The sequence below is a fragment of the Salvia hispanica genome, chromosome 1, assembly GCF_029641045.1.
Source record: "Salvia hispanica isolate PSC_SH4W2 chromosome 1, Shi_PSC_v1, whole genome shotgun sequence".
Classification (NCBI taxonomy): Eukaryota; Viridiplantae; Streptophyta; class Magnoliopsida; order Lamiales; family Lamiaceae; genus Salvia; species Salvia hispanica.
Window position 1 is genome coordinate 65,761,131 of NC_142692.1, and position 27,444 is coordinate 65,788,574.

Consider the following 27,444-nt stretch of genomic DNA (forward strand, 5'->3'; position numbering starts at 1 on the left):
AATAATAGATGTAATTTAGGCTTAATGTAACACCACGGAGTTGGAGCCAAAACTTCAAATCATTTTTTGAAATAATAGATGTAATTTGGGCTTAATATAACACCACGGACTTGGATCCCCTGCTGTGCTTCAACCACAGCAGCCCCTGCTGCCACACACAAATATTTTACTCCCTTCGTCCCTCATTAGGAGTCACACTTCCGTTTCGGCACTCATTTTATAAAAATGATAATAAATAGTTAAAGTGGAGAAATAGTAAAGTAAGAGCGAGAATAATGTAGATAAGACTTTTCTCTACATTATTATCTCTCTTACTTTACCATTTCTCCACTTTAATTATCTATTATCATTTTTATAAAATGAGTGCAGAAACGGAAGTGTAACTCCTAATAGGGGACAGAAGGAGTATTAATAAAAGAAAATTAAAAAAAAAATTAATATTAAAATATTGTGATGAGTGAGGCACAGCAAGGGGATCCAACTCCATAACACCACATGACCCTTGAAATAAAACTGATGGACAGCAATTCGAACAGTACAAGGCTTGAATTGCTCTTTCTCAACTCCAATAGTAAATAGTTCTCTAGTACTAGATCTTACTATTATCCATACAATGTAAGCCTCGACCGATATTCGTTGATAATTTGTTGAAGAACATGAGCTAACATTATTGGACTAATTACACAATGCTGCATGTCTATCAACCTTCTAAAAACTGAGTCATCCGACCTAAACTTTCCTATGCATGCGATGCGAGTTTGGGCACCCGTCCGATTCCACCGTATCTATGAATATATAATCCAGGGGGTCGAGAAAAAATTAGGAATTTTTTATAGTTTTGAATTATTTCATTATTTTGATTTAAATTATTGTAATTTTCTAAATTTATGTAATACTCCCTCCGTCAACCATTTAAAGAACCATTTTACCATCTTGGCTGTCCTATCCATAATTTATAGAACCATTTACTTTATTCCACTTTTAGTATGCGGACCTAACGTTCCAGATTCCATCAACTTTTTACTCTCACATTTCAATATAAACTAATACTTTAAGGTGGTGTTCGGTTTCCTAGATAAAATAATACCAAGATACAATCTAGGATTGAATTGTGAGATTATTTTAGTCATCGGGATTAGCTATGACTAATTATCCCATGATTATCTATCTAGGATGAATTGTGGGATTGAATCTCATGAACCAAACACACTACATATTTAATCCATAATACAATCTTGCAAATCGAACACTCCCTAAATGGACTCCACATTCCATTCACTTTATCCCTTTACAAAGTCAAATAATTTTTTAAAACTCGTGCCAAGTCATAAAGGCTCTTTAAATAGTGGACGGATGGAGTAGTATTAAGTAGTTTCTGTATTATAAAATGGTAAAATTGTCAAATTCAGTTGTGACTGCAAAAATAAAAGCTAACACAGATGATAGTTTGGAATTTCCTACTATAATGTAGCTTTAATAACAAACTAAGCATGTGGTTTTAAAGATTATAGATAACATACCATCAATTGAAACACCACAAATAAACATGAGAAACCAAGAAAAACATTGTTGCAAAATGGTTGTGTTCTAAACTTCAATTCAAACAGACCTTTAAGGGTCTCGTGCATCAAATAAAAAAAGTTTTGTTTTTTGTAAATAAGATATGCTCATGACTTTGAGAGTGAAATAGAGTGGGAGGACATAGGCTTAAAACTTTTTTAAAAAGAGTCCGTGGATGAATGAATTAGTAAAAAGATTCCGTGGATGTAGATGTTATAATTAATGGCTTAAATTTGTTCAATACATTTTAGATATAGTACTTATTTGTGAATGAAAGAAGTACTAAAAAAAAGACAAGTGTGTTATTTTCGTTCAGTACATTTTGATGCGAAGGATCTTGTCTTGGATACCAAATAAGCTTGGCCCGGGCCCGGGCCGGGGCCCGAAGAAATGTGCACCAAAGAATGTGGAGGTTCCAATTTGCCAAGTCCCAATTATATCCAAAATAAAGTACCCTTTTTGATATATCGAAAGGACATGGGTCTCTGAAAAGGTCCAGATAGCAATAGCAGTAACATGTTCATGTTCCCTTCCATTGGACCACTATTATTAAGTTTTCATTTCCTTCTCATCATAATTTTTGTTAGGGCATCCCCAATGGATGCCCTAGTGGAAGCCCCAGTGAGAGCCCTAGTGGTTGCCACGTCAGCATGCCCTATCTTTCTGCAATGGTGAAGCCCTAGTGGATGATGCCCTATCTCTTATCCACTTTTCATTTCAATTTTAATGTTATTTTTTTATATTTTCACATATTATAATAGAAAAATTAAATACTAAATTAAATGAAAATCATGCATTACTTAATTTAAAAAAAAATTATAAATTATATATTTAATTTTAATTAAATAAAAAATAGCAAAATATAAATACAATATTATAGAACACAATAAATTTAAATAAAACACTTGCATTAATCGAATAAAATGAGTAAAGTATAATAAAGGTCAAAATAAAAAAAGTATGTTGAGTTTGGGACTTGAACACACATTCTCTATAATTTTCCCATATACATTTACCATTTGGCTAAATATAGATTATACATTGAAATCAAACAAATTTTTACATAAAGCAACAAAAAACTCTCTTTTAAGTGTAAAACTAATTGTCCCACATCGAAATCACAAAGAAATTTGGAGTTGAAAACCTATCTATAAAATTGTCATTTGTCCCACATCGAAGTCACAATGAAAGTTGGAGTTGAAAACCTATCTATAAAAGGTTTACTCAAGTAATGCAAAACTTGCTCATTTAGTGTGAAGGATTATATTCTATAAATATATTCTTTCACTAATTCACGGATCCTTCTTTTAGTATGGATCGTTGTGAAATTACAGTTTTTATTTCAAGTTAAAAAATGATTTTTTAATTTAAAAATTGATTTTTTTGAAGTAAAAATCGGTTTTTATAATTAAAAATCAATTTTTAAATTTTTTTTTTTAAGATCGGGCTCGGGCGTTTGGTCGCAATGGGCGCCCGATCTCGCGCCCGATCGATCGGGCTCGGGATCGGGCGCGACCGAGGGCTACAATGGATGCCCGACCGCGCCCGAGCCCGATCTCGGCCGATCGGGCGCGCGATCGAGCATCCATATTGTGGATGCTCTTATGTTCTTATTTTCTTCTCAGATCATTATATATAGTGTTTATTTGCTAGCGGTGATTGATAGTTCATGTTGCTATCCATGCTTTTGCTTTTTCAAATTTTATTTTTTTATTGAACATTACACCGTACGTATCCAATACAATGTGTATAGTTAGATCCAATCAATTATATCAAGGTTTTTAAATAGGTTGGTTTGTTTATTATCCTATTAATTATAGATATATTACTGCCTATATAAGATGAAGACAAGTATTTGAGATTTGAACACAATAGAACCACAAAATCAATCCAGCAAAAACATTCAACTTTTAGAGTGCATAAGAAGGATGTACTGATCTATACAAAGAGGTAGTACTCCCCCCTTTACTATATGTTGTTCACATTTGTCATTTTGACTGTTCATAAAATATTATCTATTAATCTACTTATTTTATATTTTTTATTTTGTTTTAGGTGAATCTCAATTTTTTACAAATTCATTACGCTCATATTCTATTATAAAACTAAAGATTATATGAGACGTTTTTATGCATCTTTTAGTGGACTCACCCCAACAAAGTTCCATTATTGAACAAAGGATTAAAGAGCTCAAATTTTGATGCAATCTATTGATGGCCCAATTACATGTGATTACAAGTTAGGAATCACAAATTTTTATATAATACTCTTAGATAATTACTCATATATCAGATCTGAATATATAATAGTACTTTATTGTTTTTGTCTTTTTGATCGAGTACTCTTTTGATCTTTTTCTCCACAAGTATTTTTCATCGAATTTCCCCTTGTATATTTTAACATGGATTAGGCCAGGGTAATTCCTAGTGGGCCTTGGTATTAAGTTTACATTTCTTTCTATACAGAGACTTTGACATGTAACAATAAGATGACTTTTGATATTTATTGACTAGAGGTGGCCAAACCCAACCGGACTGGCGGTTAACCGCCGGTTCCCAACCGGCGGGTCGGAACCGGACGACGGTTCCGGTTCGAAATCCGATTTAGGGTTTATAACGGGCCGATTACGGTTCAAAAAATATGAAACCGGAACCGTCGGTTAACCGGGAAAATGTAGCCGTTGCCGGTAGGTTTCTAGGGTTGCAGGCGTAGGGCTGAAAACGGTCGGAAAACCGCCGGTTTGTGTTGGAAAACCGCCGGTTTCTGACACAAAACCGCTGATTCCCGACGGTTCAGGGCTAGGGTTGCAGACGTAGGCGTAGGGTTGCAGCGTAGGGTCTGAAAAGGTGTCGGAAACCGCCAGTTTTCGGTCAGAAGGCGGTTCGGTCAGAAAACCGCCGGTTTTCGACCGTTTTCAAAATCTCTTTGGATTTTACTATAGAATTTAAAAGTTTTAACTATAAGATTTAAATAAAAAAAAAAATAAGAACCGGAACCGCTGAAAAACCGACGGTTAGTAACCAGAACCGAAACCGGCGGTAACCGGCGGATAAACCGGAATCGGATAACCGGTATCCGGGCCGGTTACGGTTCAAGCATTCGACGAACCGGAACCGGCGGTTTTTGAACCGTGGCCATGTCTAATTTATTCTATTGTTCTAGCAGTTATTAACACTCAAATTCTATAATTCAAACTTCTTACTTCCTTCCTTCTTCCTACTTAGCTTGGTTTCCCACTTGCTTTAACTATCACCCTTGTACTAAAACATGCTAATTTATGGTATATACTATTGTTGAGTTTGTAACCATTTTATTTATTTCTCTTAAATAAAAGTGGCCATTTTTCATTATTGATTTTATGAAATGTTTTAAAAATTGAATATGACCTATTCAGTCGCGAACCGCTACTTGATCCAAAGTTGAGCTTAGCAGTTGAAAGGTAAATAGGTTGTGAGCTTTTGAGTTTCTATTTTACTACTAGTATTTCTTACTTTGCTTGTTCAACCTAACTTTTGCAGAAAGATTTAGGATATGCCTCTTTTCTCTTTTACCTAGTCAGTTCAGAAAATGTACATATGATTTTTATAATTTTTAAAATGGAAAAGCAAATGAAAATTGATAAGTAACCTCACTTTCTGGTTATATTTCTAATTGGTATTAATCACATTAATTTTCAGATAAAAGATCTGCCTTCAGTTTCCATGTTAGTTCGCTTCTGAAATACAATCTCTTGGTGCAGCAACATTCTTTTACTTCCTTTCAAAATGGTATCCATGCACATATAATAAATGTCAATTTGAAAATTGGGTTTTAATTTAGAAATTTTGCCGAATTTCAATATTTTTATAAAACACATTTACCCGTAGTCAAACTTATGTGGATCCAATCGATTAAACCATGAATCAATAGCTTCGTGATTCGTTTACTAGCCCATCTTTGTAAAACATTGACCATATTCACAAATATCTTAACGTAATTATTAGAAAATAAGAAATTCCTTTCTTTTTAAATTTGAACTCTTTTTGAAACTTTGACCATATCCCTCATTTATTAAATGATCAAAATATCTAAAGGTAATTATTAGAAAATAAGAAATCCGTTTCTTTTAAAAACTGAGATATATATTAATATAAACTCATCATCAAGAAAATTTATAAAGTTTCAATAAACAATGTTAACTAAATTATCTTACTATGAAGATTCCAATTAAACGAACACACGTGATGTCTAAGTTCCAACCCCCTCGGAAAATTCTTCACCTACTATATTGGCATATTATATTTTATTTTATTTAATTTTCTGATGGGAGATGCATCTTGCTTATGTAATTAGGATTAGGTGCATAAGTTGCTCAAATCAATTATACAATCATACAATGATTGCACCACTTTTTTATTGGCACCTAATTTGACCAGAAATTTGCAAAGTGATTGCATCATCGTTGGTACGAATATTAGTAAAGTGTACATGTGAAAGGGATCCTTATTAGAAAATGAAACAATAGTTAGTCATCTATAGTTGCATGTATATATAATCGAATTATTTATAGCGAGTATATTCTACGTATGTGAACGGGATCTTTATTAGGAAATCAAAACAATTAGTATTCCATATCAAGTTGCATGTAAATATAATAAATTCCAATAGTTGAATTGTTTTCTTGCATATTGTTTATGCTTAGATTTCAATCAGATGCGATTGCGATCCTTATATTTTAGAAAAATACTAATAAAAACAAGGAATCTTTAATTTGAAAGTAGGATGTAAACTTTTACATCACTCTTTAATTAAAAATAGATTTGATCCTTTGGAGAAATTCTTGTCACAATCCAATCTCTATGCATATGTGTAATTTTAATTATGATTAGTTGCCTGCAAATATACAAACAGAGTTTACATTTAACTTTTTAAAAATCTAAATGCATGAAATTGGTGATTTCATTATTTTTCCTTCGACGAGCAATTCCAACCTACTTAAAATAAAGAGAATATAATAATAGAGAGAAAAAAAAGCAGATACAATAATGTTTTTATTTTTAAAAATGTAGTAACATTTTGAGTGGGACATCCAAAAATGAAAATGATTCGAAAATAGCAGTTAAAATGGATTCACATACACGTAACGTGTTACGGGAGTTACGTGTCAAAAACAAACACTAAGCACGAAAAATAGTACTAGGAGTACTATTGTTTGGAAAATAGTTTAGGGTGAAATTCAAAAGGACACTTAGTGTATTTAGATTTTTTAAATTGCAAGAAATTAAAAATTCATAGTAATTAAATTATAATAAGCGGAATGAGTGAATTTCAAAACTATAAAATTTAATTTCACTAACGTTTTTTTATATAGAGTAAAGTGCTATTTTGGTCCTAGACTTATATGACCGAAATATAAAGTTGGTCCAAAACATTTAATTTTTGAAAATGGAGTCCTAAACTAGGGGTGGGAATACGGATATTGGGTATTGGGTTTACCCGTACTTGACCCGATATCCGACGGGTATTGGATACCCAATATCCAATTTTATGGGATTGGGTATGAGATTGAGTATTGAAATTTAAGATAAATCGGGTATCGGATAATCCGAATGGATATCGGATATTACCCGAATATCCAATTTATTATTTAAAGCATTTTTTAAATTAGGTTTAGTCATTTTTAGGCTTCAAGAGCTAGGCGAATTTAATTACTAATTACAACTTATTAGGTTAACTTTCTCTAAACTTATATAAGTAAGTCAATCTCTTTTACTCTAAGTGCTTCTCCAAACTCTCAAGTTTTACGTATTGCATAACCAACTCATGTGGTTTTTATATTTTAGTTAAGTATTTTGACTTTTGAATTATATTATTGGTTGCTTCTACAGTTTAATTAAATGCAAAACTTTTAGTATTATTTTACTTACATATTGCATAACCAATCCCCATAAATAATATAATCATCATATACTTTAAAATAAAAGTGACCCCTTTTTTTATAGTTTTATACTACAAAATAAATGCAACGTTAAAGATATTAGTCAATTTAAATATTTCTATATTTATATTAATATATAAAATTTTTTTTATTAGTTATTAATAAATATAAAGAGTCGGGTATTTGGGTACCCGATACATCGGGTATGGATACCCGGGGCGGGTATTGGAGTATCCGGAAATATATCGGGTCGGGTTTTGGATAGACATTTAGATGATTTTCGGGTTTGGATACCCGATTTTTTCGGGTCAAATATCCACGGATACCCATATTCTCACCCCCCTAAACAAATGAAATCGTCGTCGGACCGGTCCTTATTTTACGGCTCCTTTAAAAACTAACGGTTAGGATGATTAGTGAAATTAACTAAATTAAAATATTAATCCAGGATCAATTAACATAAAATAAAATAGAAAATCAAAAAAACGCGATCTATGGAATTATTTTCTTGATTATGAAAATTATACACATCAGAGTTAATAATTCTATATGAAAATTCTAGGTAGGTGACAACTCAGCTCAAGTCAATTGTAATTAGCACACGATTTCTTATAATTTTATGAAACCCGATTGACTCATAAACCAAACAAAGAGTGCATATTATAAGTAGTCACTAAATATATATTTTTCAATTTTTTTCTATTTATAGATAAATCAATATCTACAAAAAATTGAGAAAACAAAATCATCATATAATTTTACAGTTTTACAATTCTTTGTATCTAAACACAATTCCAAATTTTTGCGTGAATACCTTATATAGTTTATATTACTACTATCAAGTACCTTATAATATTATTTATTTTGCCCAAAGTTGTAGAACCTTCTTTGTCTCCATTATTGGTATCGACAATAATTTCTTTTCCTTATATCCGAATATTGCAATATTCAACGAATTTTGAATATTCCAGAATGTGTTTCTATTTAATTTCTCTTTTAGAAATTATTAGAACCGAATTATGTGTGGGGATAGTAACCCAAATCTAGGCCGAACATCAAACTAGTTTAGTGAAGTTCATTTTCAAAGAAAACTTAGCTTCAAAATAATACTCATAATAATTACTACTCCTATTATTTTTATAATTAGATGGATTCTTTTTTAAAATAATAATATTTCTATCAATTTCTCTCTATTTTTTCTCTTATATATGCATCGACAATAATAATTTTTCTATCAATTTCTCTCTATTTTTTCTCTTATATTATGCATCCACGTGAACTTATTGAATATGCATGGACGTGAACTTAGTTTCAATTATGATACAATACTAAATCTTAGAATCCAATTCGTTACTCCAATGTATGTTCATGCATGAGATGGGGGATTGAATCTGTCTCGCAAGTTATTTTTTTTGTCATTTTGCTGTTCATAGGAGTTCCTATCACTTATACTATAAACAATAGACATCATATAAGTATCATTTCAACTTTTATAATTCATATTTTTCACCTTTCTTAAAATTTATGGTACAAAAGAGTACTGCTAATTGTAGACTTACTATTTTTATATGATAATATAAATGAAATTTTTTTAAATAAATCACAAAAAATAGTCAAATTCTAGCTCATCCCATATTTTTAAAAATCTAAAAAATAAATCACAAAGTTTGAGGTTTTCGTAATTATCTCATAATTTCCTTTTTCGGCGAACTATACGCTGATGTGATAACCAGTTTAAAACACGTGGATAAAAAGTTGTTGGACAAAATAACGTCTAAACAAGTTTGAAATGACACTTTGTCCATGTCTCTTAAAACGACGACCATGTCAGCGTGAGTAATTTGCTGAAATTGAAAATTGATGAGATAACTATTAAAGGGATATTGACATCTAATATCACGAAACTTTCAAAAAGTTAGTTTTTTCCCACGAACTTTAAATTTGGCAAATAATATCACGTACTTTACCCCCAGTTTGTTTTTTCCCACGAATGAAAATATTCACACAAATAATATTATGATACGGATTTGTTTTCGTAATTTCTCGACAACAATTTTAAGAGCTTCAAGTTTTTCAATCTTTGAAGATAATTTTTCTTGAAGCACACCCTCCAAAATTGTTCTTCAATCTATTAAAATAATATGAATTTTTTCATTCGTGGGAAAAAATAAACCGGGGGTAAAGTTCGTGATATTATTTGCCAATTTTAAAGTTCATGGGAAAAAACTAACCTTTTTTGAAAGTTTCGTGATATTAGATGCCAATATCCCATTATTAAAATGCCAAACTTTAAGATGTATTATTCACATTTTGAAAATTTTGAACAAACCAAAAATTTAACCAACGATTCATAATTTATTTAACAATTTACCATAAGTATTAATTAAATTTATACTCCCTCCATTCTTCATTAATTGGAACCGGTTGACTTGACACGATATTTAAGAAATGTAGTGAAAAGTTGATAGAAAAAGTTAATCAAATGTGGGTCATATTTTAATATTATAATTTTATAGTATTCCCTCCGTCCCATAAAAGTTGAGACAAAACTTTTGGTCACGAAGGTTAAGAATTTATATTAAATAAATAGGAGAGATGAAAAAAGTAGGAAAGATAAGAGAGAGTAAAATAAATGATGGAATTAAAAAAGAATGATTAGATGTTTTGTCTTTTGTTAAAAAAGAAAATGACTCAACTTTGTTGGAACGAAAGAAATACGATTCAACTTTTTTGGGACAGAGAGAGTAATAAATTGTAAGTGAAATATGAGTCAATTAAGAAAAATGATAAAAGTATCAATTAATTGAGGACGAAAAATAAGAAAATTGATATCAATTAATGGGAAATAGAGGTAGATGCTGCCAAATCGTGCGTGTTGGGTCGTTATCGTGTCAACCCATTATCGACCCAATCCAATCGTGTCCCAACCCAACCCAACCCGAAATCATCGGTTCTTATCGTGTCCCGACCTAACGGATTCGTGTCGGGTTCGTGCGTGTTATCGTGTACCCAAAAAAAAGTCAACTCTATGTTAATGATAGTAAGTTAGCTTGACACGGCACGATAACGACTAAAACATGATGTTATTATACGAATTAAACATGATATTACACGATAAAATAAAGAAATTATCAAATTAAAATAATTATTTTCTTAATCAAAATAATAAAAATTAAATTACAGTAATATTAAATCTATATAATAAAATTAAATAATTAAAAAATATTACTCCATCCGTCCTACTTTAGGAGTCTCGGTTGAGTTCGGCACGGGTATTAAGAAATGTAAAGGAAAGTTGGTGAAAAAAAATAGTAGAATGTGAGTCATACCTTTTTATATTAGTTATATAATAATATGTGAGTGGAAAAAGGTTAGTGGAATGTGAGACCTAATACCATTTATGGAATATTCCAACCGGGACTCCTAAAGTGGGACACCCAAAAATGGTAAACCAGGACTCCTAAAGTGGGACAGAGGGAGTAATTTTTAATAAAATCTAAGCATAATATTTTCTTAAAATTAATTAATTAGTATTTTTTAATTAATAAAATGAAAGTATAATATTTTTTAATTAATTAAAATTAAAGTATAATATTTTTTTAATTAATTAAAACTAAAGTATAATATTTTTAATCAACAAAAATAACTAAAAATTAAAGTTTAATAATTTTTAACTTAATAAAAATAATTTTTTTTTCTTAACGTGTAACCCAAACCCGACCCAAACACGACTCGACCCAACCCGTTATCTTCGTGTTCTTATTGGGTCGACCCTATAAGGACCCAAATCCTGAACGTGCGTATTCGTGTCGTATTAATTTCGTGCGGGTGCGTGTCATGTTAACATGTCGTATCAAAAATTGGCAGACCTAGTATCAGTTACATTGGTCTACCTACATTGTGTTACTCTACTTTTCGAAGCTTTCCATTTTCACGATTATTAACCACTTTTAACTACTCTTAACTAGTATCTCACGATTTCCTTCTGCGTATGAATCAATGTCATATCAATATGCCATAATTAAACAAGAGTTAGATTCTTGATTGCCTTTTAAGCATGTACTCAAAAATGGAAAAAAGAGAGATGCATGCAATCCCGGCAGTGGATAGGAAATTTCCAGGCAGCTTCCCTTCAATAGCCAACAAGCCAATCAAAAGCCGCCACCTGTCACCATGTTATCCATTCACACCAGTCCCCTTCCCTGCAGGAAAACAGTATCTACCCCCGATTCTATTACAAATTCAACAATCCAATTTTCAGATTTTACAATTTCAAAACCATTCACACCTTTCTCTCTACCAAATCACCTCTTCCTCTTTAAAAAATTCCCAATTGTGAGAAGCAGCCCTGGATTTCAAGTAACAATTAGGCTTGTTTAGCAGTGGGGTAAAACCCTGGGGTAACACGTTGTCGACAATCACGGCTTTACTAAGAGGAAACCGCGGCGTCACCCATGCCCGGGCACTCCGACGCAAGGGTTGTGTGACTGAGACTAACCCTTCGCCCCACGGTGGTCGCGGCGCTCTCCCCTCCGAAGGCGGCAGCCCCTCCGACCTCCTCTTCCTCGCCGGCGGCGGTCACTAGCTTCACCCCCCTATTATTATAGTATTACATCTACTAAAACTGCTTGTATATCTATTCTTATTCTTCTGCTATTATTCTTGGATCCACAAGCTGCCTTCTGTCTGTGGCAACAACAAATTAAAGATTGTATTTTTAACTAAGATATTAGAAATATGATGCTAAGAATTAAGAGGGTCCCTACCGTTGTTTCCAATTACCAAAGGGAAGAGGCGGAGGAGGGCGGATGTGGCCGGAACTGCCTCAGGAGTTGCTGCCTTCCTGGTAATTTTAAAAATTCAAGATTGTGTTTTTAAAGTTGTTTTTTTTTTTTCATGTTTTTATTTGACCTTGATCTGGGCTCAATTAGGGGCTAAGCTGCCGTTATATGCTTTTAAGAAGGCGAGTAAAGCTGTATCTCAGCATACTCCACTCGACAGCGAGCTTGGAATCGACTTCTTGGACTCCCTTGTTCTTGGGGAGGTAAACTCTAAATTTACTCCAAAGGGTAACTTTTTCTTTTTTTTAACTGTAATTGTGTTGTTATCTAAAATTGTGGTGTTTGGTGATGATGTTAGTGGGAGGAGCGTATGCAGAGAGGACTCTTCCGCTATGATGTCACTGCTTGCGAAACCAAGGTTTGTCTTTTCTTCTTGACTCAAAATGTTAGGCATGTTGTGGAATTTCCTGCCTAGTTATGATGTCATCCATGTGTTTGAAGTTAGGAGATGAGAAGGAATCATGTGTGTGGCCTCTTGTGTTTAATTTGGAGTGATTATGGTGTGTAGGTGATTCCTGGGAAGTATGGGTTTATTGCACAGCTGAATGAGGGGAGGCATCTCAAGAAGAGGCCCACCGAGTTTCGTGTTGATAAGGTTCTGCAGCCCTTCGACGAGAGCAAGTTCAACTTCACTAAGGTCGGCCAAGAGGAGGTGCTGTTTCAGTTTGGTGCCAGTGAGGACAATGATGTCCATTTCAACCCATATGCACCCATTGATGTTGATAATTCGCCAAGCGTCGTTGCCATCAACGTACGTTGTCCCGGTTTTGTTGTTTGGTATGTGTAAATTGTGTTTGATTAGCTAGTAGTAACTTACTGTGTTGAGAGTGGTGTAAACAGGTTAGCCCCATTGAATATGGACATGTGCTGCTGATCCCTCGAATCTTTGAGTGCTTGCCTCAGAGGATTGACCGCGAGAGCTTCCTCCTTGCTCTCCACATGGCTGAGGAAGCCGGGAATCCCTACTTCCGCGTTGGCTACAACAGCTTGGGCGCGTTTGCCACCATCAACCACCTCCATTTCCAAGCCTACTACTTGGCAACACCCTTCCCAATTGAAAGGGCCCCTTCCAAGAAGATAACCATTACTAGTGGTGGAGTGAAGATCTCGTACATACTGAACTATCCCGTGAGGGGACTTGTCTTTGAAGGTGGGGATAGCCTTAAAGATCTCTCTGATGTCGTCTCAGACGCCTGCATCTGCTTGCAAGAGAACAACATTCCCTATAATGTCCTCATAACCGACTCTGGAAAGCGCGTTTTCCTCTTCCCTCAGGTCAGGACTCTGCTATCAATCTCATTGCAGATGATGATTGTTTCTAACTAACTAACTAATTCATCTCGATGTGTATAAAAACAGTGCTACGCCGAGAAGCAGGCTCTTGGAGAAGTGAGCCCGGAGCTCCTGGACACTCAAGTGAATCCTGCAGTGTGGGAGATTAGTGGACATATGGTGCTGAAAAGGAAGGAGGACTACGAGGGAGCGACTGAGGAGAACGCGTGGAGGCTCCTCGCGGAGGTTTCCCTCTCGGAGGAGAGGCTTGAGGAAGTGAAGGAGCTCATACTGGAAGCCATCAGCAGCTGCTGCGTGGGTGAGGTTGTTGGAATGGCTCCGGCTGAGGAGTCGGTTTCAAGCGGCCCTTCTCATGAGGACGCCGATGAATCCATCAAAGGCTCCCACCCTGCAATGGTGCCTGTTTAACAGAATCCATTGATGAAAAGTGGAGTTTTATGTGCAGATTTCCCTAAATAAACGCAAACTATGTTTTGCTGGTTGTGTTGGACTTATTATCTTATGCATGTAATGTAAAGTTTGTGGATTGGTTGTGGATTTATGTGTGTGATTGAAATGTTGCTATCTTGAGTGAATGATTGATGTTTATATTTGACGCCATTATCTGCTCTGTTGCTTCATATGAAGTACTAACACTTATTGTGTATTTTCAACGGCAGTTGCTTTATTTTTCCGCAAAGTGCTACACAATGTATCTGATTTTCATACTCTAGGCTGGAATTTTCTGTATGATGATGTGGCCATTATGATATTCTATCGTATATATATTCTTACATGGATACAAGGATATTAATTAGTTTTAAATTCACGAGCTACCTACTGGTCATTTTTTTTGTTTTCTCCCTGAAATTCATGGTGTTTATTTGGCAAAGATTCATGTCTAATGAAGAATTATCTCATTCATAAGAGTGAAATTAGGGGTGGCGAAACTGGTTACCCGTCGGTACCCGCACCCGACAAGTCGGGTACCCGTATCCGATTTTAGCCATACTTGTTGTCCCAATATCCGCCCCGCGACATACCGAGACTACACGATACCCGTGTCGGGTATCCCTTACCCGATCCAAAATCCTAATAAAAAATTTGAAAACCATTATAGCCGTCAATGTTCCCTAATTTACTTTAATAATATCGATGGCAATCTTTAAATAGATTGAGAATAAAAGTGATGGGACACTATAGATGTCACACTTGGAAGATGGCACGAGATTTTAGGAGATGTTATTTTGTGTGTTAAGTGGTGAGAGAAAATATAATTTTATAATTGACGTGAGAGGGAACTTTTTCCAAAAGAAGAAATGTGACATCTACTGTGGGACAAACTAAAAAGGAAAGTGTGACATCTACCTTGAGAGGGACGCCCGAGAGCTAGGGTAAGGCTGAGCCGGGACATCGCCTTTTGCGAGCCGACCATCAAGTCGAGCTGATTTTTTTTTAGTATCATGAGAATATCCAAATTTTCATACAACCCATTAATACATTATAATATATCTACCTATACAAGAAGAATTTTAGAAAAAAATGCATTTATGAATATTAAATATTATAATGAAATAAAATAAAAATGAATTAACGATATAAGAAATTAAACGGTTTTGGTTCTCAGTCAATCCTAATTAGCATATTAATGAACTCTTTATTCTACAACAAATGCTAATTAACCATTCTCTTTAATTTTCTCTTCCTAAATTCACATTGGCAAAATAATTTTTTTACTCAAAAGTTCAACAATGAAAAACACCGGCACAAGAAGATGGCTTTTAAAACAAAGAAACTCCATATTTGGGGTTACACTGTTTACTAATGCATTTTATTTTATTTTTTCTATAATTGTATTCGAAATGTTAATATTTTGTTTTATTTTGAAAATATAGAAAGTGTTTATATTTATTCCAGGAAATAATATAGAAAAAGAAGGGAAGAAAAAGAAACCAATATAGAAGAACGACAGAAGCACTTCCAGATGATTTGATAGTGAATATTTTTTGTTGGCAATTGTATGAGAACATAAAGAGAAGATGGAGGACGGCATAGATAGAAGAGGGAACAGGCTTCATAATGTTTATTTTATATCATTTCATTGACTATCATAATTTAAGGATATAATAAGGGTAAGATAATTTTAAAATAACTGATGAATCTAGGAAATGAAAAAATTATATGCAAAATCGTTCTAAAGATATTTTTCATATGGTTTATAATTGTTTAGTATAATATCTATATGTCACACTCTTTTTGTCCTCAAAAAGTATGAACTTTGGGTTTGACACGGGTTTTAATGGATTATTGATAAAGTAATAATTCATTCGGTCAATATTCTTATAATGGCCATAATTTCTTTACCGAACTCCGATTGAGGCGTGCTGGATACTCACGTGAAGCTCTTTCAAAGACGAAGAGATTGATTTGAATTAGGGCTGATTGGACTACAAAATATCTAGTAAAAATTGTCTCAAACCAAGGTTGTTGCACATCTACATATTTTGTACATTTTTCTACACATTTTAACAAAATGGTCAACCTACCAACATAATAGAGAAGTAAATATAAGCACGCTCAATAATAGACAAAATATGATCAAAGTCATACAAAACTGCCCTCTAAAACCATGTGAAATCTAAGTATGTCAATGTCATACTTGGGAGATGACACGAGATTTTAGGAGATGTTATTTTGTGTGTTAAGTGGTGAGAGAAAATATAATTTTATAATTGATGTGAGAGAGAAGTTTTTCTAAAAGAGGAAATGTGACATCTTTTGTGAGACAAACTAAAAGGGAAAGTGTGACATCTATTATGAGACACAGTAGAGATGTCAATCGGGCCAGCCCACCGGGTTTTGGGCCAACCCTATTCGGGTTGCAGATCAATCTGGTGCGGGCTAATCAGGTTGTGATTTTTCTGGTTATAAATGTTCAACCCTAACCCTAAAAGCTCGGATTTTGGGCTAGCCCAACGGGTTAATCGGGTTGCTACCGATAAAATTAACATGCGATCAATCCAATAAATAATGATGAAAATTAGTAATATTTATAAACTGTAAAATATTAAATTATGATGAATTTGCGATATATGCTAAAACTCAAACATAAACATGATCAAACACTAATATTTGAGATTTATGCAAAATAAAACATAAACATCAAGAAATTTTAAATCATTTTTTAGAAATTTAAATATATTTTTTAGTGAATTTGAAATTTCTAATTTATTTATCTATTATTATGCTAATAAAAATTTAATATATAATTTATATATTAATATATAAAATTGAAAGTTACTAAATTAACCAATGAAGTGGTGAATTAGAGTCAAACAAATAGAACGATAGAAATTTTATCGGGTTTCTATGTCAGCCCATTGGATTTCCCTAACGGGTTGCAGGCCAATCAGGCTTTAATTTTATCGAGTTTGAATTTTCAGACCTAACCCTAAAAATTTGGCAGGCAATTCTGTCTGGCCCACGAGTTGCGGACTACATTGACATCCCTAGGACGGAGGGAGTATTAATTAATTATTCTCTAACAACTTATATTTAATATATTTAGATTTATTGTAAAAGTATATGGGTCTTCAGTTAATGTTTGATTATGCCTGCAGTTTTTAATTAGTTAGGTGAGGGATCCAAGGAACGCGTTCAATTGTCAACCTCTAAAAATGTACTCCCTCCGTCCACGAATAAGAGTCCCGTTTTTCCATTTTAGTCCGTCCACGAATAAGAGTCCCGGTTCATAATTATCATAAATGATAAAGAGACCCCACATTCCACTAACTCATTCCTCTCACATATCATTTAAAACTAATATATACAAGTGGGACCCCTATTCCACTAACTTTCTTCCACCCACTTTTCTTAACATTTCTTAAAACCCGCACCATTTAGAAATGAGACTATTAATCGTGGACGGAGGGAATATAATGTTAATCAAGATGCGCCAAAATATAAATTGTTAATATATAAATTTATTGTATTTAAGAGTACTATGGGCGTAGTATAATGTGTAAGTAACGTACGATATAGTTTTAAAAAGGAAGTTGACAAACACTCCATACTACCTTTGAGTATATTTTTAATGGCATGTAAGTGGAGATTAGAACCAACTTGTAAAAATATGACCTAATTAAACAGTAATTAAGTTGTATAAATAGAGTACAAAGATATATGAATCGTACAAGTTGGGCTTCTGAAATTGGAAATGGCTGGATCTATATCTACATGTCCAAAACTAAACATGCCACGTACACACCACTTTAACTTCCTCGACAAATAAGACAGTGACTTGACACACACACCTGCCCATCTAGCGAGATCTCTCGCCACTATACTTTGCAAAAGGGAAGAGAAAGGGAGGTGAGCTTAAGCTCGTAGTGTAACCGCATTCCCAAATATATTCCCTAAGATTTCCATCGACAACACTATCACAAAGTGATAGCTTTGTTACCTGGAAAGTCGTTCAACATCTATTTATATTAAATCTCAATCTCCCAATCTGGTATCAATCAAAAATATCATTCCATATACTATTGATTCTATAAAATCATATATCAAACATAATCCTATAAATAAAACTGTACTCTCAACGTTAGTATACTAGCAACCTGTTAACCAAATCATATTTTCCACCAAATAAATCTGTCGGATCATAGGAGTGATTGAACAAGTATAACTGTATAAACAAATAGGTTGCACTTTGAAATAATAATATGATACTGGTCAACCACAATGATCTTAACAATCAAACTATACTCTCGACAACATGTTACATGTTACCTGTCAGATTCATCATCATATAACATATCATCCTCGTCACTTTATCACTTTCTCTCATTAATCAATAGAGAATATAACCCGAGTCATTCATAACATATTGATAATTTCTTTAGCACATATAGCACGATATAACACATAATCTTGTCCCTGTCACTTTCTTTCACCAGTCAAGGCAATATACATACTTTGAAACAATCATAATCATCTAATAAATGTGAAAGCACAACTATCATTTCTCAAATAGATAACACATTTTAGCCCCAAGTTATGCTTAGTGATGGACACGGGTACACAGACACTATAGATAGCCCGATGTGGGCATTTGTCATATACATCTGTATGAGGTACTATCAGATGCTATCTGTATGAGGTACTATCATATGTTGTACCTCTCCCATATGGCCTATCATAAGGCATCTGTCACATATTACCCGTATAGGGCACATATCATCTGTCAACATATCTTGTGGATCATCGCTTCGGTTATCCATAAGACGAATGATCAAACATGTGTGTAGTACTGCTGTCCTATGGCATGCCCACTATGTTGAAATAATTAAATGAACAATTATATAAAGCTCTCTATGATGATTAGCCGAGAACGACGGAGAAGGAGCACAACAGAAGAGCGGAAGCGTACCTTGATCAATAATGAATTGAAAGGCGGAATTGCTTTGCAGCGGCTATGGATCTTCCAAACGACCAGAGACATTCTTCGCAATAGTCTGCTGAGAATACAGAGATATTGAATGTTCTTCTGACGTTTGGGGACCATAACCCTAGCTTATATTTATATTAAATATAAACCCCTTTATTTTCTATTCGGTCCCTCATCAAATAGAAAATCACTTTATGGTATCTACACTTATTTCCATAACAAATAAATACACTTTAAGCCCAAATTTAATCTTTATTGAATCACTTTAATTGGGTAACTGAAAGATAGCCATACACATTAAATTAGTCATGTGGAAGCCCAAATTTCTAACACACTATACCCTGTGACTCACTAAAGCAATAGGGCATAACGCATATATTCACTTCTTTTATCACACCACTCAACGCATAAAAGCATTTAAATTGCTTTGCATATCATAGGCATATTCACAATTTCAATCTATGAAACCAACAATCTCACCATCTTACCTTTCAATATACCGTTCATGTTCCTGTCATATCCACATTAAATTATACAGTCCACAAAAACTTTGATCACTATTCAACTATTCCACAATATCACATAGACTTAGAGAAGTCTCATATATTTCAAATACTTCCTTAAATTCAAGCGCACAAAATAGAATACCGATCACCTAAACACACGTGGTAATATATATATCAAGTTAAAGTCAATAAATTATGAATACACATACACTACCTGTACACATCAATAAAACTCCATGTATTTATTCATTTACTCCATGATCTTGTCATCTCCTTTGTTACTTGCACTGAAACCTGGTTCTCCTCTAATTTCAACTATTTTGGAAGCTAAGTGGAGGTGGGTTTGCAACTTAAGCTCCAAAATTAAGAGAAAGTAGGGGAAATTGAGAGCTGTGATTGGTGGTGTGTGCTACTCGTATCATAGTGGAGGGGCCGGAGTTGTCATGGTGACTGATCGGAGGGAGTAGAGGAGTTATCAAATTTTTACAGAGAGGGGGGCAGTTAGCGTGAGAGAGAGCCAAAGATAGAGAAAAGGATGGTTTTTTTTTTTTTTTTTTTCAAATCCACCTCTAAACCTTTTCTCTTTTCTTTATCCTTTTTCTTCCTCTTAAATTTTCCATGTGACACGTTTTTTTTTCCAACTTAGTCATCAACTTTCCATTTTTTCTTTATCTCCTTTTCTAATTTTCTATTTTCCTAATTCTAACATATGACTAATAAAAGACCCACTATTTATTAAATTCTAACTAAAAAAAAATAAATTAACTTAGAGATATTACAAATCTTCCTTTATTTTATTTCTCCTATACTTAACTATTACCTTTCTTCTTTTCCACATGTTGACATTCATATGCACGTAAAGATACACACAAGAAAAACATATACTAAATCTTAGATTTCCCAATTCTATTTCTAATTTAACTCTGGGGTATTACAAATACGTTTGCTCTTCATATTGTGAAATTTTCCGTCTATTTGTCGAATAATTTTCATATCGAATTATTTGAAAAGAAATCCTGATTCCTTGATTTTCTAAAAAAAAATCAATTTTCATCTAGGGTCATTTTTTTGAGATGTTACATTAGACTTCAAAATCTCTAGTAAAAATTGTCTCAAACCAAGGTTGTTGCACATCTACATATTTTATACCTTTTTCTACACATTTTTAACAAAATGGTCAACATACCAACATAATAGAGAAGTAGATATAAGCACGCTCAATAATAGACAAAATATGATCAAATTCATACAAAACCGCCCTCTAAAACCATGTGAAATCTAAGTATGTCAATGTCATACTTGGGAGATGACACGAGATTTTAGGAGATGTTATTTTGTGTTAAGTGGTGAGAGAAATATAATTTTATAATTGATGTGAGAGAGAACTTTTTCTAAAAGAGGAAATGAGACATCTTTTGTGGGACAAACTAAAACTGAAAGTGTGACATCTATTATGAGATAGAGTAGGGATGTCAATTGGGCCAGCCCACCGGATTTCGGGCCAACCCTATTCGGGTTGCGGTTCAATCGGGTGTGGGCTAATCGGGTTGTGATTTTTTCAGGTTATAAATGTTCAACCCTAACCCTAAAAGCTCGGGTTCCGGGCTAACCCAACGGGTTAATCGGGTTGCTACCGATAAAATTAACATGCGATTAATTCAATAAATAATGATGAAAATTAGTAATATTTGTAAAATGTAAAATATTAAATTATTATAAATTTACGATACATGCTAAAACTCAAACATAAACATGATAAAACATAAACATCAAGAAATTTTAAATCATTTTTTAGAAATTTAAATATATTTTTTAGTGAATTTGAAATTTCTAATTTATTTATCTATTATTATGCTAATAAAAATTTAATATATAATTTATATATTAATATATAAATTGAAAGTTACTAAGTTAACCAATGAAGTGTTGAATTAGAGTCAAATACATAGAACGATATAAATTTTATCGGGTTTCTGTTTCAGCCCATTGAATTTTCGGGTCTGGCTTTAACGGGTTGCAGGCCAATCGGGCTGTAATTTTATCGAGTTTGAAATTTTCAGACCTAACCCTAAAAATTTGGCGGACAATTCTGTCTGGCCCACGGATTGCGGACCACATTGGCATCCCTAGGACGGAGGGAGTATTACTTAATTATTCTCTAACAACTTATATTTAATATTTAGATTTATTGTAAAAGTATATGGGTCTTCAGTTAATGGTTGACTATGCGTTATGCATAATGCAGGTCTTTGTTTATGCCTGCAGTTTTTAATTAGTTAGGTGAGGGATCCAAGGAACGCGTTCAATTGTCAACTTCTTAAAATGTACAGTATAATGCTTATCAAGATGCGCCAAAATATAAATTGTTAATATTTAGATTTATTGTATTCAAGAGTACTATGGGCGTAGTATAATGCGTAAGTAACGTACGATATAGTTTTAAAAAGGAAGTTGGCAAACACTCCGTACTACTTTTGAGTATATTTTTAATGGCATGTAAGTGGAGATTAGAACCAACTTGTAAAAATATGACCTAATTAAACAGTAATTAAGTTGTATAAATAGAGTACAAAGATATATGAATCGTACAAGTTGGGCTTCTGAAATTGGAAATGGCTGGATCTATATCTCCGATGAATGGCGGTAGCGGCACACATAGTTACGCTAGAAACTCCACTTGGCAGGTTCAGTCGAATTCCATTATTTAGTTGATTTATAGTAATAGTATGATTATGAATTACAGTAATTTGTTTGTTAAAACTACATACAGAGAAGTGGGGCAGCTGCTGTAGAGGATGCATTGAAAGAGGCAGTGATGGAGAACCTTGATCTACAAAAGGTGTTGTGTGATTCCAAATCCAACACATTCGTCGTCGCCGACCTCGGGTGTTCGGTGGGGCCCAACTCATTCCACGCCATGGAAACCATCATCAAAGCCGTGCAACGCAAGTGTGACAAAATTAGCCTCGAATTCCAAGTTGCGTTCAACGATCGAATAGGCAATGATTTCAACACTCTATTCGCCTCTCTTCCTGAGCATGGGAGGAGGAACTACTTCGCGATGGCCGTGGCTGGCTCCTTTTACGGCAACCTATTCCCTTCCTCTTCCGTCCACATCGCCTACTCCTCAGCCTCACTCAACTGGCTCTCCAAGGTGCCCGTGGGGTTGACCGCGGAAGGCTCTCCTGCATGGAATGCCGCGAAGATCCACTACAGTGGCGCCCCTGATGCGGTGGCCAGAGCTTACGAAGAGCAGTTCGAGGAAGACATGGACATATATTTTAGATGTAGAGCTCGGGAGATTGCGGCCGGAGGGCTGATACTGATCACCATGGCCGCTGTTCCTAATAGAGACGTGCAACATCGTATGGCTCACACGCTTACTTTTATTGAGCCCGTCCTCATCGACATGGTCAAAGAGGTAATCAATTTTGTCGTGAGAATTGATTTACCATCACTTTATCATTACATGAATATGAATTTGTGTGCACTGCAGGGAGTATTAGCGCAAGAGCGAGTGGATTTGTTCAACATTCCTATCATATTTCCTTGCATAGAGGAAATAAGGAGATTGGTTGAGAAAAATAAATGCTTTGAGATTGTGAAAATGGAGAGGTTGGAAGTGGAGGGGGATGCTAAGAATGCAGTAATGCACATTAGAGCGGCACTGGAAGGGTCTTTGAACAATCACTTTGGAAATGAGATTGTGGAACAAGTTTTTGAGAGAGCCATCCAACACCAACACAAGCTCCATTCCGCTCTAATGAACACAACCTCCACCGGTATCTTTGCTGTGCTCAGGCGCAATTAATGAAATTATGCTCGCTTCAATCTATCACTTCCTAAGTATTTTGTTGCAAATAAAACTTTTTTTTTCTTTAAAAAGGTATGCAAGAGCTCAAAAAATGTACTGATTACATCGATATTTAAATATATATAAATGGGTTCCTTATTTATTCCATCTAACTCATTAACTATTTTTATTTTTGTCATAGTCGCGATTGATATTATTACGCATCAATTATGATATTTAATTGTTACTCCGTCCGTCCCTTATAATTTGTCACAATTTGATCATGCGGGTTTTGAGAAATGTAACGGAAAGTGGTTGAAAAAGTTAGTGGCATGTGGATTCTACATTTATATATTAGTTTTATAATAAAATGTGAATGTGAATAAGTTAGTGGAATATAGGTTCATTATCAAAAATGGTAAAAAAAGTGAAAGGTGATGAATTTTTAGGGACGGACGATAATAGAAATAAGTGATAAATTTTCAGGGACAGAGGGAGTATCATTTTTGGGGTATTTAGGGAAATCTTCAAAAAGATTGTGAAGCATATTCTCACGATGTGAAATAAAGGAGAGAAGAAGTAGAGATAGGGCAGACGATATCACTCATTTATATTTACCACATCTCCTGCGGATACTCCAATTTTTTCCATCTTCCTATTGTGTTTCAGTTATTATTAGAACTATAACATAATGCATGTCTTTATCATTTAGCAGAGTAAGTGTATTACTAGGTTCCAATAAAAGTTCAATAGTCAACATCTACAAATTATGTTAATTAAATGCGTGAAAAATCGTTTAGGGGTGGCGAAACGGGTTACTCACGGGTACCGGCTCTCGACAAGTCGGGTATCCGTACTCGATTTTAGCCAAATTTGTTGTCCCAATACCCGCCCCTCGAGATATCGAGATTACCCGATACCCGTGTCGAGTATCTCGTACCCGACCCAAAATCCTAATATAAAAGTTGAAAACCATAATAACCGTCAATGTTCCCTAATTTACTTTATTAATATCGATGGTAAACTTTAAATAGATTAAGAATAAAAGTGAGGGGACTCTCTATAGCTAGTTCCTGTGAGTTTTCAATAGTATGTTCGTTGGAATATAAAAATGTTTCAAAAGAACTCTTAGACTACATAAAGTACTCCCACTCTTACGCCTTAATAAAGACATTTAATTTTTTTTACTAATTTTGGAAAAATAATACTCCCTCCGTCCCTAATAATTCGTCACCATTTGACCCGGCACGGGTTTTAAGAAATGTAATAGAAAGTGAGTTGAAAAAGTTGGTGGCATGTGGGTCCTACTTTTATATATTAGTTTTATAATAAAATGTGAGTGTAAATGAGTTAGTGAAACGTAGGGACCACTACAAAAAATGGTAAAAATGAAAGATGACAAATTTTTAGAGACAGACAAAAAAGGAAATAGATGACAAATTTTCAGGGACGGAGGGAGTAATATAATACTCTTGTCTACATTATCATTTGTCTTACTTTATTTTTTTTCATTCTAACTATTTATTTTTTATTTTTCAAAATGAGTGCGTATATGACTATTATTATTTAACTATTTACTTTTTTTTCTCCACTTTAACTATTTGAAACGCCTCTATTAATATGGAACAGATGGAGTATTAAAAGATGGTAAATGGCTAATACTAATAATAACAGGTATTACCGGGACTAACGGATATACCCGCGCGGGTGGTGGGTATACCCGCTACCCGCATAACTCTAAAACATACTATCCGATCCCGCCCCATTTCTCGTTATCATCGGGTAGCGGGTACCCGATACCCAGCAGATAGCGGGTCGAAATGAAAATTATCCATTACCCACTGCCCATTTTGCCACCCTTAAAATCATTAATAAGAATAGATTACTTTTATTATTCTAATAAGAATAGATCACTCTAAAAGCAACTTGACAGTTGACACTTGACAATAACTACTTATATATTCTTACTATTTTAGCTTCAAATTTATACCTCACTCGTATTATAAATAGGAGAGCTTGTTATCATTTTAATCAATCAATGAATCAATAAAATACTTTTCCTAAACTTGTCTTGAGCAACAAGAAGATTATCTTTCGTTCCTAATTGTTGTATGTCGGAGAACGTTCGAGCAATTCGTGGTCTATCTTTCGAGAACGTCGAAGGTTCGATCACCTTATCCCTCCGAGAAGTTAGTTAACCATCCTCGTTACGGAGCACGTCTGTAACAAGAGCCCAGAGCTCCCCGACACTCAAGTGAATCCTGCAGTGTGGGAGATTAGTGGACATATGGTGCTGAAAAGGAAGGAGGGCTACAAGGGAGCGACTGAGGAGAATGCGTGGAGGCTCCTCGCGGAGGTTTCCCTCTCGGAGGAGAGGCTTGAGGAAGTGAAGGAGCTCATACTGGAAGCCATCAGCAGCTGTTGCGTGGGTGAGGTTGTTGCAATGGCTCCGGCTGAGGATTCGGTTTCCAGCGGCCACGCTCATGAGGACGCCGACGAATCCATCAAAGGCTCCCACCCTGCAATGGTGCCTGTTTAGCAGAATCCTGCATTGAAGCTGAAAACGTGGAGTTTGTTGTGCAGATTTCCCTGAATAAATGCAAACTATGTTTTGCTGCTTTGTGTTGTGTTGTGGTTTGTTGGACTTATTATTATATTATTAAGCATGTAATGTAAAGTTTGTTGTTTGGTTGTCGATTTATGTGTGATTGAAATGTTGCCATCTTGAGTGAATGATTGATGTTTGTATTGGACGCCATTACTTTATTGTAAGTTATAACGTTGATAGAATCATCTTCTCTGCTGCTTCACATGGAGTAACAATTGATGCCTATTTTCAACGGCAGTTACTTAATTTTGACTGTTTCCGCAATATGCAACAGAATACTTGATGATGTGGCTGTTATTCTCCGACCATCAAGAATTTAATAAATTATAGTACTCTTTCCATCCAAGTATTTTTTATTCGGAACATCGCAACAAAATAGAGAAATTTTAATTTTTGATAAAAAATGAAATATTTAATCACTTTTAATTTACTCCTATCACCTGCTCTACTTTCTTATATCTCTCCTAATTTTTTCCTCTCTTGTATTTTATTTTATTAATATCATGTTAACTTATCCATGCAATTTCATGAGCTACTAAATAAACAAAAAACATAACAAAACAAAATCATGAGCTACTTATCATTTTCTTAGAGCATACGCAAAGTAGCCATTTTTTCCGGCCTCATCTCTTCTTAGCGAGACGGGTTGAGGGGAGACGTGTTGCAAGCATCTCCTCTGTAAACTCTTGCGTAGATTGGAAGAGGGTGGGCTATCTCACCCCTTAATAAAAATCCAAATTTCAAACTCAAGTTTTGTTTTTGGTATTTGCAAACTTATGTTAAGTGTTGTATATATTAAAAGTCATATTCTTAAAAATTATTCACTCATTGGCGGATGCATATAGTACCTACCAATTAATTTTTTTATTCATATAATATTGTCGAAAATTTTAGTCATTTCGTCACGCAGACACTAAAAAACAGTAAATTTACTTAGCACCAAAATGCTTCGTAACATGCATGCAGGCTAAAGTGCTCGAAAAATACGGAGCACTTTCCGAGCATAAATGGTGCTTGGTATATGCTTCCCCACAATGTTGCCAAGCACTTTCCCAAGCACAACACTTAGACTTTCCAATCACTTTCACGTGCTTGAATCAAGTGGTCAGTACTTAAACGAACATTTCCGAGTACCAATAAGTGCTTGGGGTTTCCGAGCACCCATCTATGCTCACATCTATTCCACAATTCCAAGGACTTTTTATGTGCTCGGAGTTGCGAGAACTTGTGTATGCTCAAACTCTGCGATCACCAATGGGTGCCTGGAGTTATCTATAAAATATATAAAAGGGGAGTTTTGGATAAATTTATAAGATTGTCATTTAATTTAAAAAATTATATTAAATTAAATATATATTAATTGAATTTAGATTCTCCACGACCAAAATATTCCTTCACTGCCTAAATAACCGCTTCCCACTTTTCCACATGTGTTTGCATTTTTGTAAATATCCAAAACATTTTAATCAACGTTTATGTGCTAATTTCAAAATGGTTT

The 27,444-nt window shown here is 34.3% G+C and overlaps 2 protein-coding genes and 1 long non-coding RNA gene across 4 annotated transcripts; 2 read left to right on the forward strand and 1 right to left on the reverse strand.

Annotated features, from left to right (window-relative positions):
* The first annotated feature begins 11,721 nt into the window (after positions 1–11,721).
* Positions 11,722–14,211, forward strand: LOC125217512 (GDP-L-galactose phosphorylase 2-like). Its single transcript, XM_048119029.2, has 6 exons — positions 11,722–12,323; positions 12,409–12,521; positions 12,617–12,676; positions 12,827–13,069; positions 13,159–13,593; positions 13,678–14,211. Exons 1-6 carry the CDS (start codon positions 12,215–12,217, stop codon positions 14,017–14,019), a joined length of 1,302 nt encoding a protein of 433 aa, XP_047974986.1. The 5' UTR covers positions 11,722–12,214; the 3' UTR covers positions 14,020–14,211.
* A 3,517-nt stretch (positions 14,212–17,728) lies between these two features.
* On the reverse strand, positions 17,729–20,102 carry LOC125217514 (uncharacterized). Of its 2 annotated transcripts, none has more exons than XR_016130824.1 (3): positions 19,760–20,102; positions 19,022–19,106; positions 17,729–18,052 (listed from the first exon to the last, which is right to left on the reverse strand). It is a non-coding gene; the product is annotated as an uncharacterized LOC125217514 (long non-coding RNA). The 2 variants fall into 2 exon arrangements; XR_007175739.2 differs by lacking the exon at positions 17,729–18,052 and adding an exon at positions 18,511–18,923.
* Positions 20,103–22,139: 2,037 nt separating this feature from the next.
* LOC125217513 (loganic acid O-methyltransferase-like) lies at positions 22,140–23,501 on the forward strand. Its single transcript, XM_048119030.2, has 3 exons — positions 22,140–22,229; positions 22,316–22,966; positions 23,042–23,501. Exons 1-3 carry the CDS (start codon positions 22,158–22,160, stop codon positions 23,354–23,356), a joined length of 1,038 nt encoding a protein of 345 aa, XP_047974987.1. The 5' UTR covers positions 22,140–22,157; the 3' UTR covers positions 23,357–23,501.
* Positions 23,502–27,444: the final 3,943 nt, after the last annotated feature.

Excerpts from the sequence above, each read along its gene's own strand:
- LOC125217512 (XM_048119029.2), top strand. The coding sequence starts at position 12,215 with ATGATGCTAAGAATTAAGAGGGTCCCTACCGTTGTTTCCAATTACCAA. Across the intron at positions 12,324-12,408 it reads CAGGAGTTGCTGCCTTCCTG|GGGCTAAGCTGCCGTTATAT; the intron begins GTAATTTTAAAA and ends GGGCTCAATTAG. Across the intron at positions 12,522-12,616 it reads ACTCCCTTGTTCTTGGGGAG|TGGGAGGAGCGTATGCAGAG; the intron begins GTAAACTCTAAA and ends TGATGATGTTAG.
- LOC125217513 (XM_048119030.2), top strand. The coding sequence starts at position 22,158 with ATGGCTGGATCTATATCTCCGATGAATGGCGGTAGCGGCACACATAGT. Across the intron at positions 22,230-22,315 it reads CTAGAAACTCCACTTGGCAG|AGAAGTGGGGCAGCTGCTGT; the intron begins GTTCAGTCGAAT and ends AACTACATACAG. Across the intron at positions 22,967-23,041 it reads TCATCGACATGGTCAAAGAG|GGAGTATTAGCGCAAGAGCG; the intron begins GTAATCAATTTT and ends TGTGCACTGCAG.